Source organism: Thalassophryne amazonica, chromosome 14 (assembly GCF_902500255.1).
Source record: "Thalassophryne amazonica chromosome 14, fThaAma1.1, whole genome shotgun sequence".
NCBI lineage: Eukaryota > Metazoa > Chordata > Actinopteri > Batrachoidiformes > Batrachoididae > Thalassophryne > Thalassophryne amazonica.
This window is the reverse complement of record NC_047116.1, coordinates 96,433,216-96,446,443: the sequence shown is the minus strand read 5'-3', so window position 1 is coordinate 96,446,443 and position 13,228 is coordinate 96,433,216. Positions and strand designations below refer to the sequence as shown.

General features: G+C 41.8%; 1 protein-coding gene across 1 annotated transcript in view; it reads right to left on the bottom strand.

Moving 5' to 3' along the window:
- f5 (coagulation factor V) overlaps window positions 1-13,228 on the bottom strand; it is a 90,031-nt gene that overhangs the window by 526 nt on the left and 76,277 nt on the right. The window contains exons 15-23 of the mRNA XM_034186930.1: window positions 12,796-13,032; window positions 12,488-12,704; window positions 8,800-8,979; window positions 5,831-5,947; window positions 5,673-5,744; window positions 4,119-4,204; window positions 3,846-4,001; window positions 1,454-1,598; window positions 471-622 (exon numbers count right to left, since the gene is read on the bottom strand). Of these exons, the coding sequence (XP_034042821.1) occupies window positions 471-622; window positions 1,454-1,598; window positions 3,846-4,001; window positions 4,119-4,204; window positions 5,673-5,744; window positions 5,831-5,947; window positions 8,800-8,979; window positions 12,488-12,704; window positions 12,796-13,032 (1,362 nt within the window). The remainder of the gene's footprint in view (window positions 1-470; window positions 623-1,453; window positions 1,599-3,845; window positions 4,002-4,118; window positions 4,205-5,672; window positions 5,745-5,830; window positions 5,948-8,799; window positions 8,980-12,487; window positions 12,705-12,795; window positions 13,033-13,228) is intronic.

Genomic DNA, 13,228 nt, shown 5'->3' with positions numbered 1-13,228 from the left:
ACACACACACACACACACACACACACACACAGTTCTGTTATCAACAGAATATCTCAGCCTGAGGAACATGTGATTAGACTGAGACGCCGGTCCAAAATGATTTGAAAATGTATTATTAATATAACTGAGTCAAAGCCTTGGACCCGACATCGACGTAGGTTGATGTAAATATTTTCTGTGATACACCAGAGTTCAAAATTTAAATAGACACGATAGAAACTTTTGTATTGTTAAGATCGATATATCTTTTAAATGATCAATGTAATTTACAACAACAGTATAAATAATATGTTTATGTCAGGAGAGAGTGTTAAAGGAAATGGCTAAATGGCAGTAACTCCAAAACCAGGACAGTGACAAATGTCAGCACGACAAACCACGTGCTCAAGAGAAACCTGTTCGAAGCCTTCAGAGACACACTGCTGGTTCCTGGCAGAGGTCAGTTAAGTAGTTAGGATTAGGATTCGAACCTCAGCCTTCCATGCGTTAGCGGTGCCCTGTTTGTTTAAACGTGCATACGAGGGTTTCCAGGATCCAGAATACCAGTTGTAGGCTGTAGAACTGGCGGTAATATGATGGTCCTCTATTAGTCCATTCTCCATACCAAGAGGCACCGAGCAACCTGCAATCAGAAAGCAGACAAAACACGATAACATACAGGAAATCTAACACACACACGAGTCTGACCTGTTCTCAGTGTGCAGGATCGAGGCTCCTGACATCAGTGTGCAAGTCTGAAGAAAAACTACCAGGCACCCATCACTAATCCTGCCAACTGCCATTTTTTTACAAGCTAAACTGTAACCCAGCCATCACATTAGCTACAAATGAGGGAGAGAAGCCGCTGGCGTTTGTTGCATGATGGGCGTTTCCGGGGTGGGGCCAGCTCATGGCTACTTGGCATTAATGTTACCAATGTTTAATGGTGGAATATGAAGGATGGAGAGACCCGCCACTGACAACAGAAACAAACTTCACTTCATTTGTTTCCATCCAACATCTTTAACAGTGATTTTACCATATCGCCAGCTAGCATGCTAGCATCTCTGTAAGATGTTTTGTAAATCACTCCAGGGGTGTTATCTGCTTACACAAACAGTATTTTTAGATTTAGTAGTGTTTATTTCTTGGTAACATTTACAAAACCTATGAGGAAAATACCAAACATATTAGATTTATGCAGAAACACAGCTGTTTGGGTGCATTCTACCATCTTGGATTATTTTGTTCGAGCAAGAAAACCAGCTGATGTCACACTGTCTTTTCACTCTGATTGGCAGTCTCTGTGTCGTGTCACTCTGCATTTTCATAAGACACACTCCTTGCATGTTTTGGCTCCGCCTAGTTGTCTCTTGTCGCTGAAAAAGACCACGCTGAGTGAAAATGAAGGGCAGCTCATTGCTTAGCCGCTGTCACGTGCTGTCACTAATGTCACCGTAGGGTAACATCTTACCATCAAGCTCACAGCCGTAGAACTCCATACGAACTGTTTGCTTCTTGTACCAATGGTGTGGGTGGAGCCTAATGAACCGACCAATCAGAGGAGGGAAGAAGGTGTTTGTCTTTGTCTCATAGGATTCCTGGTTCCCAGTGAATATCTAGAAGATACACAAATGTCACGTAGAGAGAAATGACATTCAAAGGCTTTCATTTGACCACACGGAGACCTGGTAAACAAAGCAAACATAGTTCTGTGAGCATGCCCAGCCAGGTGGACATCCCCTTGACCTTCTCCAGCCACTGGGGTCCTCAACACTGATGCACCAGTGTGCTGGACCAAGCACAGAGAAAAGGGCCACATGGACAAGATGTCGACGCTGATGTTCCCTCACAATGCAAGTTCTTCTTAGTTTTCCTCTGTAACTGCTCGTTTGACGCAAAGTCACTCCAGTGGTACCCAAGAATCTCCTCAAGTGACCCAGTACCAAAGACATCCAGTCATCACCTTAAGTCACTGGTTAGCATCCAAATCACACAACCATACAGTAAGACAGGAAGCACCAGAACCCTGAAGACTTGGACCTTCGTTCTCCTGCACAGATAATGACATCACCAAACACCTCTGTCCAGTAACCTCAATGACTCCATAAGCTCTTCCCAGGTATCTTTGGATCTCAAAGACTGAGGACCCAGAGACATGAACATCACTGCCAAGATAAGTGAATATCTCTACAAGTTCAAGACTTTCACCACATACAGATACACTTCTGGTGGCTAAGTCCAGGAAATAGTTAAAATCCTAAGTCTACATCAGGACAATCACCAACCTGACACGCTGATTCCTAACTCGGCTTTTTATGTGCTGCAATCAGAGCATCCAGTTATTCCACAAAGATCACAGCATCATCCATGAAGTCAAGGTCAGGAGACCTTTACTCAGAAACAAATGGTAAATGGACTGCATTTATATAGCGCTTTTCTGTTTCAGACACTCAAAGCGCTTTACAAATAATGCCTCACATTCACCCCAATGTCAGGGTGCTGCCATACAAGGTACTGACTACACACAAGGAACAACTAGGGGATTAAGGACCTTTCCCAAGGGCCGTAGTAATTTTCCGGTCAGGCTGGGATTTGATGATCCTAAGTGTCACAGACTGTGCAAATAATGTTAAGTGGTTTTAAATGGTGTAGGGAACAGGTCAGGAACAGGCTTAGGTGTTTCCAGTCCTGCAAGCATAGTGTAACAAGTAAGTCCAGGCTCGGCTGTGGGGCGCTGAATAACAGGTAATTTGGCAGCACTCGCAGCAGAAGGAAGAATAACCGCAGAGCAAGCAGCAGGTCCGGAACATAGAAACAGTCCATTACTAGCAACAGTTTCCTTTAAATGTTAAGGCAATATTCAGAGGGCAAAGGTAGCACAGGTCAATCCCGACAACACTAGAGACACTCACTGGGAAGACTAGGAACAGAAGAAGGAGTGAGAGAAAGTGGGACAAACCATGATAATCTGGCACAAGATTTTAGTTTTCATGACCTACAATGTGTTTAAATAATTGACTGATTTGAATTTATTTTGTAAAATCAATATAAAAGTACAGAGGTGAACATATCAGTGATACATGAATAACACAATAAAGCATAAACGCTTATTTCCATTGTAGTCCTTGTTCAACCACAATGGAAATAATCAACCACAAATTACTCATTTGGTTGATGTTGGCCATAAAATGCTGATCAGTTCTCCAATACCTATAATTTTATTCACTCATTCCCTAAAACAGTTTCCACATCAGGGGTGGAACTCATCACTACATATAAAAATAGACAAAAATACAAAAATATTGTTTAAATTAAATATATTTTTATAGTCTATTTATTGTCTTTATAGGATATGTGAAATCAGCATATGTGTAGAATTTGTAGCCTTCTCTGATCTGCCTTTAGCTCAGTGGAATAGAAATACTGTATGTTGATCTGGGTTTGATACCTGGTCATGCTACCTGTCTCTTATCCTTGCGCTGCACTATCCCAGTCCACCCAGCTCGAAATAACTACCAGCCTTGAGGGATGTGATCTGTGATGGTCTGACGTCCTGCTCAGGGGGAATCATATACTTTGGTATGTGATTAGTGTTAGTTCTGGGATTCTGAAGTAAGAACCAGCACCACTGGGCATCAGTGTCGCTGTATAAAGGACTTCCTATATGAAATGACTTCTTGAAATGTGTAACGTGCGCTCCACTATTGCTCTGCCCAATCCAGAGATCAATGGTTAATGCAATCAGGAGACCTCAGACATTTGGAGGTCAATTTTCTTAGGGTCATAATATATACATAAATTCTAATCACACACTTTTCTGAGTTGTTGGCTTCGATCAGAAGGAGTTCTCTATCTTCTCCTACCTTCCTGAAGTCCTTGCTGTCACCCTTATAAAAGATCCACTTCCTGCGGTCAGTGCTGTAGGAGATGAAGTATTCAGTCACGAATTGGGAATGGAACAGCTCCTTGGCTCCCTGAGTGGCCACCTGGCTGATCACTACCGGCCGCAGGAAGTCCACCTGATGCAGGGGATGGACACAGATATCAGCATAGCCACACATACAGTAGAGGGCGCTGACACACATCCAAATACTGTTCAGGAAGTCTTTCCACATGATCACATTAAAGCAACACACCTGGATCCAGCTGTTGTTTTGCTCTGTGCTCCAGGCGTTGTATCTTCCCTGATTGTTCAGTCTGGCAAAATGGGGCTTCCAGTATCCTGTAACAAGACGGGTACTGATATCTGAGGTCATCTCGTTATAGAGCGCAACATCAGCATTTCAATTCAGTTTATTAATATAGCACTAAATTACAACATAAGTCACACCCAGAGCAAGCACATAGGCAACAGCTGTAAGGGAAAACTCCCTCAGGTGTTTTTGATTGTAGGGAGAAACCTCATGCAGACCAGGTATGGAGGGGTGACCATCTGCTTTGGTTATCCCACGTTGAGTTAGGCGTCGAGTGTTAAGGTTTGAGTGTTAGGGTTTGAGTGTTAGGGTTTGAACGTTATGGTTTGAGTGTTAGGGTTAGGGTTTGAGTGTTAGGGTTTGAGTGTTAGGATTACGGTTTGAGTGTTAGGGTTTGAGTGTTAGGATTAGGGTTTGAGTGTTAAGGTTTGAGTGTTAAGGTTTGAGTGTTAGGGTTAGGGATTGAGTGGTAGGGTTTGAGTGTAAGGGTTAGGGTTTGAGTGTTAAGGTTTGAGTGTTAGGGTTTGAGTGTTGGTGCTTGAGTGTTAAGGTTTGAGTGTTAGGATTAGGGTTTGAGTGTTAGGGTTTGAGTGTTAAGGTAGAGTATTAGGGTTAGGGTTTGAGTGTTAAGGTTTGAGTGTTAGGGTTTGAGTGTTGGTGTTTGAGTGTTAAGGTTTGAGTGTTAGGATTAGGGTTTGAGTGTTTGGGTTTGAGTCTTAAGGTTTTAGTGTTAGTGTTTGAGTGTTAAGGTAGAGTATTAGGGTTAGGGTTTGAGTCTTAAGGTTTTAGTGTTAGTGTTTGAGTGTTAAGGTTTGAGTGTTAGGATTTGGGTTTGAGTGTTAGGGTTTGAGTCTTAAGGTTTTAGTGTTAGTGTTTGAGTGTTAAGGTAGAGTATTAGGGTTAGGGTTTGAGTGTTAAGGTTTTAGTGTTAGTGTTTGAGTGTTAAGGTTTGAGTGTTAAGGTTTGAGTGTTAGGGTCTTAGTATTAGGGTTTGAGTGTTAAGGTTTGAGTGTTAGGGTTAGGGTTTGAGTGTTAAGGTTTTATTGTTAGTGTTTGAGTGTTAAGGTTTGAGTGTTAGGATTTGAGTGTTAGGGTTTGAGTGTTAGGGTTTGAGTGTTAGGGTTTGAGTGTTAGGGTTTGAGTGTTAAGGTTTGAGTGTTAGGGTTAGGGTTTTAGGGTTTGAGTGTTAAGGTTTGAGTGTTAGGGTTTGAGTGTTAAGGTTTTAGTGTTAGAGTGTGGATGTTAGGGTTTGAGTGTTAAGGTTTGCGTGTTAGGGTTTGAGTGTTAGGTTTAGGGTTTGAGTGTTAAGGTTTGAGTGTTAGGTTTAGGGTTTGAGTGTTAAGGTTTGAGTGTTTGGGTTAGGGTTTGTGTATTAGGTTTAGGGTTTGAGTGTTAGGGTGTTAAGGTTTGAGTGTTAGGGTTAGGATGTTAGGGTTTGAGTGTTAGGGTGTTGGGGTTTGAGTGTTAGGGCTGAGAAGAGAGAGCAGGTGTGTTTACCTCTGGTGTTGATTGCTGTGATCTGGTTGTCCTTCACGCTGCCTGACTGTAGACCCAGTGGACGGTAGCACTCTGACCACATAAACATAAGAGCACTTAAACACAGCATAAATGGTGTGTCAACGCAGCAAAATTACCTTGTTGTTGCAGGTGTTTACCATTATCCAAAACCAGGAATAGGGTTTGCATTCCCTTCTGTTGATTGAAACCAACTTCTGTCTCCAGCTGCCACAGGCCCGGCTTTGGCGGAATCATTTCCAGAGTAGCAAAGCTCCCTGGGAAAAGCATTTGACATAGACTTTTAATAGTGCTGTTTGTCTGAATGTTTTACATGCTGGAAAACAAAATGTTCCTTGGGGATAAAAAAAAAGGATTCACTCCACAAAATGCTGACAGTCTAAGCCTCAGTCACCAGGAACAACAGTGGTTGAGACCACAGCGTGACCCAAATTAGGGTGACTGTGTTTGCTGTCACAACTGCAACCTCAAATGGGCTTGTCAAAGATGATGACCAGGTATGTGGTCACTTGCAGGCAGATGCAAAGTCAGATGGCCATAAAACAGAGTGTGACAGTCGCCTGCTATGGGTGGCCGAGCGAATGGGACCAAGTTGACAATCGTATGCAACCGGCATGAAATACTGCAGCAAATGACTGTGACAAATAGACAAACAGTGGAAATCTGTTGCCGTCTATATGCAAACAACAGCTCCAGGGAATTTACTCTGGCAGATTAAATACTGGCTCTTGATGCCAGTCCTCTTACAGTTGTGGAGGTGCCAAATCCACGCCACGCCACATCGAAGTAATACCAAATAAATAAGTAAATTCTCATGAAGTGTGGGTGAGTCATGGGTGGATGAAACATGGAGTGAAATTTTTTTGCCATGCACATGATGGAACAAGTACTTCATTCAGTTCCTTTATACAATCACATTCCACTACAGTAATGACCACCGTTTTACTGTTTCCCAATACTGCACCAAGCACTGCACACTTTCATTCATTCTGCAAGTTTTCATGTGTCCACATGTGGGTTCCACAATAAAGTACACTCAGAGAAACAGATGCTCAGCTAAAAGTGCTCGTCTGTATTTAAATGCACTCAAATGTGCTCCGTCCATGCTTGGTCTATATAATGAGCCCCCTGATGCTGACAGTCAACTGTATGTCCTTTTTGCTGGACAACAACCTGAAGTCATTTGTTGTAGTTTTCAACAAGTCTTAGACATGTTCCCTGAGGAATCCCAGGACATTATTCTGCTTGGGAGAATCTCTCAAGCTCCTCCAGATTTGATTGTCTTCTGGCATAGACCTTGATCTTCTCAGTGAGATTGAAGTCAGTTCTTTGTGCAGGCCAGTCAGTAACGTTCACTGTGGTCTTCTGGAGGTAGTCCTTCAAGACAAATGTTTTGGGTTGTTGGTGTGTTGGAAGACAAAGCGATGACCCAGACCCAGTTTTGCTGCTGACTGCTTGAGGTTTTCTTTCAGAATCTTCACATTTCCTTCTTTCTTCATGATTCCTTCCACCTTGAGGAGATTCACAGTTCCAGACGCATTGAAGCATCCCCACAGTGTAATACTCCCACCGCCGTGTCTCACTGTGGGGACAGTGTTCTTTGGGCTTCTTTCTTTCTCTGTGGACAAGGAGCTCTAGTTTCCTCTCATCTGACCGAAGGACACACTTCCACTCTGCATAGTCTTTCTCCAGGTTGTCCTCAGCATACTTCAGTTTGACTCGAAGGCGTCTCTTCTGCAGAAGTGGAGTTTTTCTTGGTCTGCAACCTCACAGTCCATCCCTGTCCAGGGCTCTAGTGATGGTCTTCTTTGAGACTACAGTTCCTGAGTCAGCTAAGTCATTGCTTAGCAGATGTTCTTGGGTCTTTAGACATGTCCCTCACTAGTTTTCTTTCCAGAGTCTTTGAAATCTTTTGATTGCTACCTCTGCCAGTCTTGTTCTGGTTTGTCTCTGTGTTTTGACATTCTGCCTGTCAAACAGACCCACATCTGTGTTTTGAAGTTGTCTGAATTAATTACTTTACAGACTGATTACACTCTGTATTTTTACTCTTGCCTGTTCTTGGAATTAGAGTATTGAACTATGTACTGACACTCCTGACTGGTTCTCTGCTCAGGGGTCCCCAGTTGTACTCCACCTGCTCCAAGTGACATACTACTGTAGTGACATACTACTAAGACTTGAAATGTGACGTTTGATCACTTTTGATCATATTTCAAGTCTTAGCAGTCTGGGTGTTGTCTTTGGCAGTTCAGTGTACTTCAAGCATCATTCTAGACAGCTGGTCAGCAATGGCCTTTATCAAAACTCAGACAGCTAGTGTTAAAGGCAGGGCTGGAGATGATTATTCATGCTTTTGTCTCCTTTCATTTGGGTTATTGTTATGGCCTTTTTACTTAAGAAATCTGCTTTGGAATGGCTTCAGACTGTACAGAATACTGCCACTCAACTTTTAACTGGCACGAACTGATGAGCTCATGTCGCTCCAGTTTTGGCTTCGATTAATTGGCTGCCAGTAAATTTCAGAATTCATTTTATCATTTTAGTTTGAACCTTTAGGGCCCTACATGGACAGGCTCCCCAGTACATTGCCGACCTGCTGAAACCTTATTCTTCTTCCCAGGCCCTGAGGTCATCAGGTCAGAGGTTGCTGATGGTTCCTAACACTCGTTTTATACCTCGAGGGAATCGATCGTCTCAACCATTCGCACCAAGACTGCACAGATCCTAACAGAGTCTTTTAAAAAGCAGCTGAAGACACTTTCATAGAGACAAGCTGTTAGCTCGACTTGGTTTTTATGCTGTTTTTATCACATTTTATATAGTTTAATATGATCTGATTTAATTTTTGCTGTTTCTTGTGAAGCACTTTGTGATTTTCATCTGTGATAAGTTCAATATATATATTAATGTTACGTACTTACTTTAAAATGTTACTTATGCAGCAGCACTAGGGTGTTTAAGACCGCTGAACAGCACATACATCCAGCTGATCTTGGAAGAGGAATGACACCATGCAGTCTGTAAACCTTTTGTTTGACTGGATGTCCCAACTTAAAGGCCAGAATGTGGAAAATGTTTGACAACAGAAATAAAATGAGCGTCTGACCGGGCAGCAGTGGGTAGACGGCCTGTCTGTAGCTGTTGGTCTTCTTGAGGAGGAATGTCTGTCCGTGGAAGTGGACGCTCTGGAAATCATTGGGACTGCCCATGTTGATCAAATGCCAGTACACCAGCTGATTGGTGTACATCCTCAGGCCTTTCAGGCTGTAAATGATGCCATTGATGGCTAGAAGGCAAACAACAAAAAATCAAATCAGCTCATATTTGATTTGATCTGTTACTGATGAGTGTCAATCATGATGAACACAGATTCTAAGTGTTATAGCTCAAGTTCACCTCTTCAACAGCTGTGAAAAAACAATGGACATTATACCTTATAGCCATACATTAGCTGTTATACCTTCTGTGGTATAGTATTTAATATCACACACACACTTATAGTATGCATTGCTGTGCAAATGTGTCTCAGGAACCCAAGACCGGATTTGGAGCATCCAAACTTTCATTAGTTCACAATGATGGATGTTGAATTCTTTTTGGCAGAGTTGGAAAACTATACATATTCAGAAAACTTCTGAAATAAGGAATAAAAAACAAAACTAAACAATGTTTCCATTTTTTTCCCAAGGCTGTTTTGGTGGCCATCTTGGATTTCTAAGAATCGAAACCTTTGCAAACTAACTTTTCACTTTCTAGACTTCTCGTTAACTTCAGATCACGATTTAGGTGAATAAATAAGAATTTTGGAGGGCAACAATCCAGAGATACTAATTACAAATTACCAAACGTGATGAACAGTCATAGTGCGTGCTGCCATTTTGGATTTTTTTTTTTTTTTTTGCATGTAGCTGATATCAGTGACTTATAGGACACAGGAACCATGTGGACGCCTTTTCTTTACTAATCAGATCAAAATATTTGTAACTGTGTATTATTTAAAAAATGTATTCATTCCTTCTTGGAATATTTAATAAAGTTAATGAAACCTTAAACGGAGAATGTGCCGTTATTTGTTGACTGCATACCACAAAGTTGACAAACAACCAGAAGTCAAGAAAGTGAAAAGTTAGCTTCCGAAAGTCCACAATTTTGGGAATCCAAGATGATGGACATAACAACCTTTGAAAAAAATGGTTAGTATTGGTTGTTGGTTTCTTCATGTTGTAGACCTTCTAAAAATCTATAGTTTATTAAATCTACAAAAACGTTTCTCAAAATGACACAAAGAACCTGACTGTGTTATAGACTTGGTATGTTGTCTTCCCTAAATTGCATCATTTGTACCGACTGAACCCAAGCTTCAAGAAAAATCTTTAATTTTATTTTTATTTTTTGGATAGTTTCACCAGCAAATAGAGACACAGATATGAAAACATAAACTTTTCATCCTTCATGGAGGCAAAACTAAATCTGACATTTATGATTCAGCCATATACAAACACAAATCAGAAAAAGTTGGGAGGATGTGTGTGTGTGGGTGTGGGGGGTGTCAAAGCCGTGGTGATTCTTACATTATCTTTAACAGTACGAACCCAAGATATTTGATGTTTTATGTGGTCACTTTCATTTCATTTTTTAATATTCATCCATCTGTTCCTCCATTTATGACATAAGTCAAGACAGGAGTTTGTCATGACATAAAACAAAACAACAGTACAGAATTACATTTACAAATGACACTTGGAAAAACAAACAAACAAAAAAAAACCCTTTATTTAACCAGGTTAGTCCCATTGAGATCGAGATCTCTTTTGCCAGGGAGACCTGAACAATTATAAAGTTTCCAGTCCATCTAACGTGCATGTCTTTAAATGTGGGAGGAAACCAGAGCACCCGGAGGAAACCCACACAAACACGGACAGAACAGGTAAGAAAAGAGAAGCCTTATGTTAACCCTGTCCAGAACCGGTCTCGACTTCTCTGGGCTCTGAGGCATCTGTGTGACCATCACAGAGTGGAAACGTGTATTGTGGTCAGATGAATCAGTATTCCTTTTTTTTTTTAGAAATGGATGTGGTGTGCTCCATAACACAAAAGGACCATCCAGACTGTTATCAGTCCAAAAGCCAGAGTCTGTCCTGGTCTGGGGCTGTGCCTGTCCTTGTTAAAGGTCATTTAGACTCTGTGATGGCGGCATTAATGCAGAGACGTACACTGAGCGCAACATATGCTTCCGTCAAGATGACGTCTTTTCCAGGAACACACTGTAACACAACATTCAGCACACATCACAAAGGCACAGCTCCAGAAGAAGAGAGTACGGGTACTGGAATGGCCTGAAAGCAGTTAGGTTTTTTTTTTTGAGTATTTAAGACTAAAATTAAACAACAGTTTGAAATTCATCCTTTCCTGGTGCCCAGTTACTGAAAAGATAAATATTCAGATTTTGAACTGCGCACCACTAAGAACCGGGAACTTCCTGGCGAGTCCCGACGTTGGAAAAGAAGGAGGAAGTGATATCAGTGCCGGAACCATTATCTTAATAGTCCAATTAATTTAAGGATTTTTACAGGCTACTGACAGCCCCGTTTCTTCCGAATGGTTCAGGTCGGACCAGCATCGTGTTTTCGGGGTTAGAACACTTAATTATCACTGGCAGAATCCTTTTGATTGACAGGTGGAGCACTTATATTGACGAGCGCACACGCAGTGTCGTGCGGATTCTCCACTCCACACGGAGGCAAAACTGAGTATTTTCACATTATTTTCGTCTCGTGCAGACTGAGACGTTAGGAGCAGATGAGGAGCTGCGGGTCTTTTAACTTGCAGTGCAAAGCGGCTCGCAGTGGAACAAGAGGATCCACTCACAGCAGAGACTCGAACCATCAGCTGCAGACGTAGTTAACGGATTACACCTGTAGCTCACTGTGCCGGTCACGGAGCAGTACAGCAGAGAGTCGACCGATCATGGACTTTTCTTCAGCCAGGGCAACAAAAGTAAAACTATTATTATTTTTTTAATCAGTTGATTAGACCAAAGAGCTGGCAAAAAAAAGTATCACCTCCACCTGCTTGTCGAAATCGCCTGCAGTATTTATTTATTTTATAATCACCATTCTGTGTTCTCAACTCCGCCGGTATCATCACTGTTGTCAGACTGAAGGTTTTCCTCCAAGGACTTGTCTCCCTCATTGTGGTCTAAATAAGGCTCAAAACCATCAGGCTGTGTCCTCCACAGCTGCTTCAGACATACGTTCAGTCTGGACTTAAAAAAAGCTCCACACTAGAAAAAAAAATTGTCCGAAAACTGCTCGACCTCTGCCGTGTTTACAGTTGATTTGTGCTTGAATGAGCAGGCTCTTTACCTTTTGTGAGAAGAAATGGCAACACTACCAAGTGGAAAATTCTTTCATGTCCCTTTTTTATGTGAATGTGTTGTAGGAATGGATGAACAGATAAAAGATTAAATATCTTGGGTTCATACTGTCACTAATAAATAAAAGTCAAACCCACAGAAATTCTTACATTTACGTTGTTTTTTCCCCCCGATTTTGCATACCATCCCGACTGTTTCTGATTTGGGGTCCGTCCATATTCACTTAGACACATCCAACTGGGGTAATGAAGTGTAGTCATGTGAAGTTGCTCTTGTTCGGTGATAGGTAATTGTAGTGATATCACCTGTTGGAAATTGTGTCTCATATGTCTTTACCAAACCTGTATTTCTTAAAGAAACACCCACAGGAAGTGAGTTAATCACATTTGGAACTTGATAGTGTGTGAAGTATCATTACAGTGAAACTTGAGTTTCTCCTTCAAGCTGGGGTCATTAATGATCCTTCTGCTTTTCCTCTCCATCATCTCACGGTTCTTCATGTAGTACCAACTCTGGGATTCATCAAAAATCATGAAAAGCAGCGTGAACGTCCTCATATTTGTCACTTTCTTTTCCAGTGTGCCCCCTCGACACACCAGTATAGGCCCAATCAAACCTGAGTGGATGTCTCGTTCCTACAATCCAGCACAAACATCATTTTGAAATGTCAGTAAATCCACAATGCACATGTAATCTGTGTCCTAGCAAGAAGGACAAAGTACTCACAGGATTAACGCCAGAGTAGTACACCCAGGTCCGACAGTCAGACTCGCCTGGCTTTGGTCCCACCAAAGAGTTGACCTTCCACAAATATGTAAAGGTTGTGTTTGGTTGGACCTCATTGTCATATTTATACCAATACTTGGACCCGTCCTCATAAGACAGTCCTTCTGTCTGCTTGGTATAGTAAACCCCATTTGGGTGCAATGAATATGGACGGTTGGCATTGTTCCTGAACACCAGCTAAAAGACAGAAATGTATTCAGTGGTTACACAATCAAAGTTCACAGCATTTTACACACACACACACACACACACACACACACACACACACACACACACACACACACACACACACACACACACACACACACACACACACACACACACACACACACACACACACATTATACGTATATATGAGTGATATATACAACCC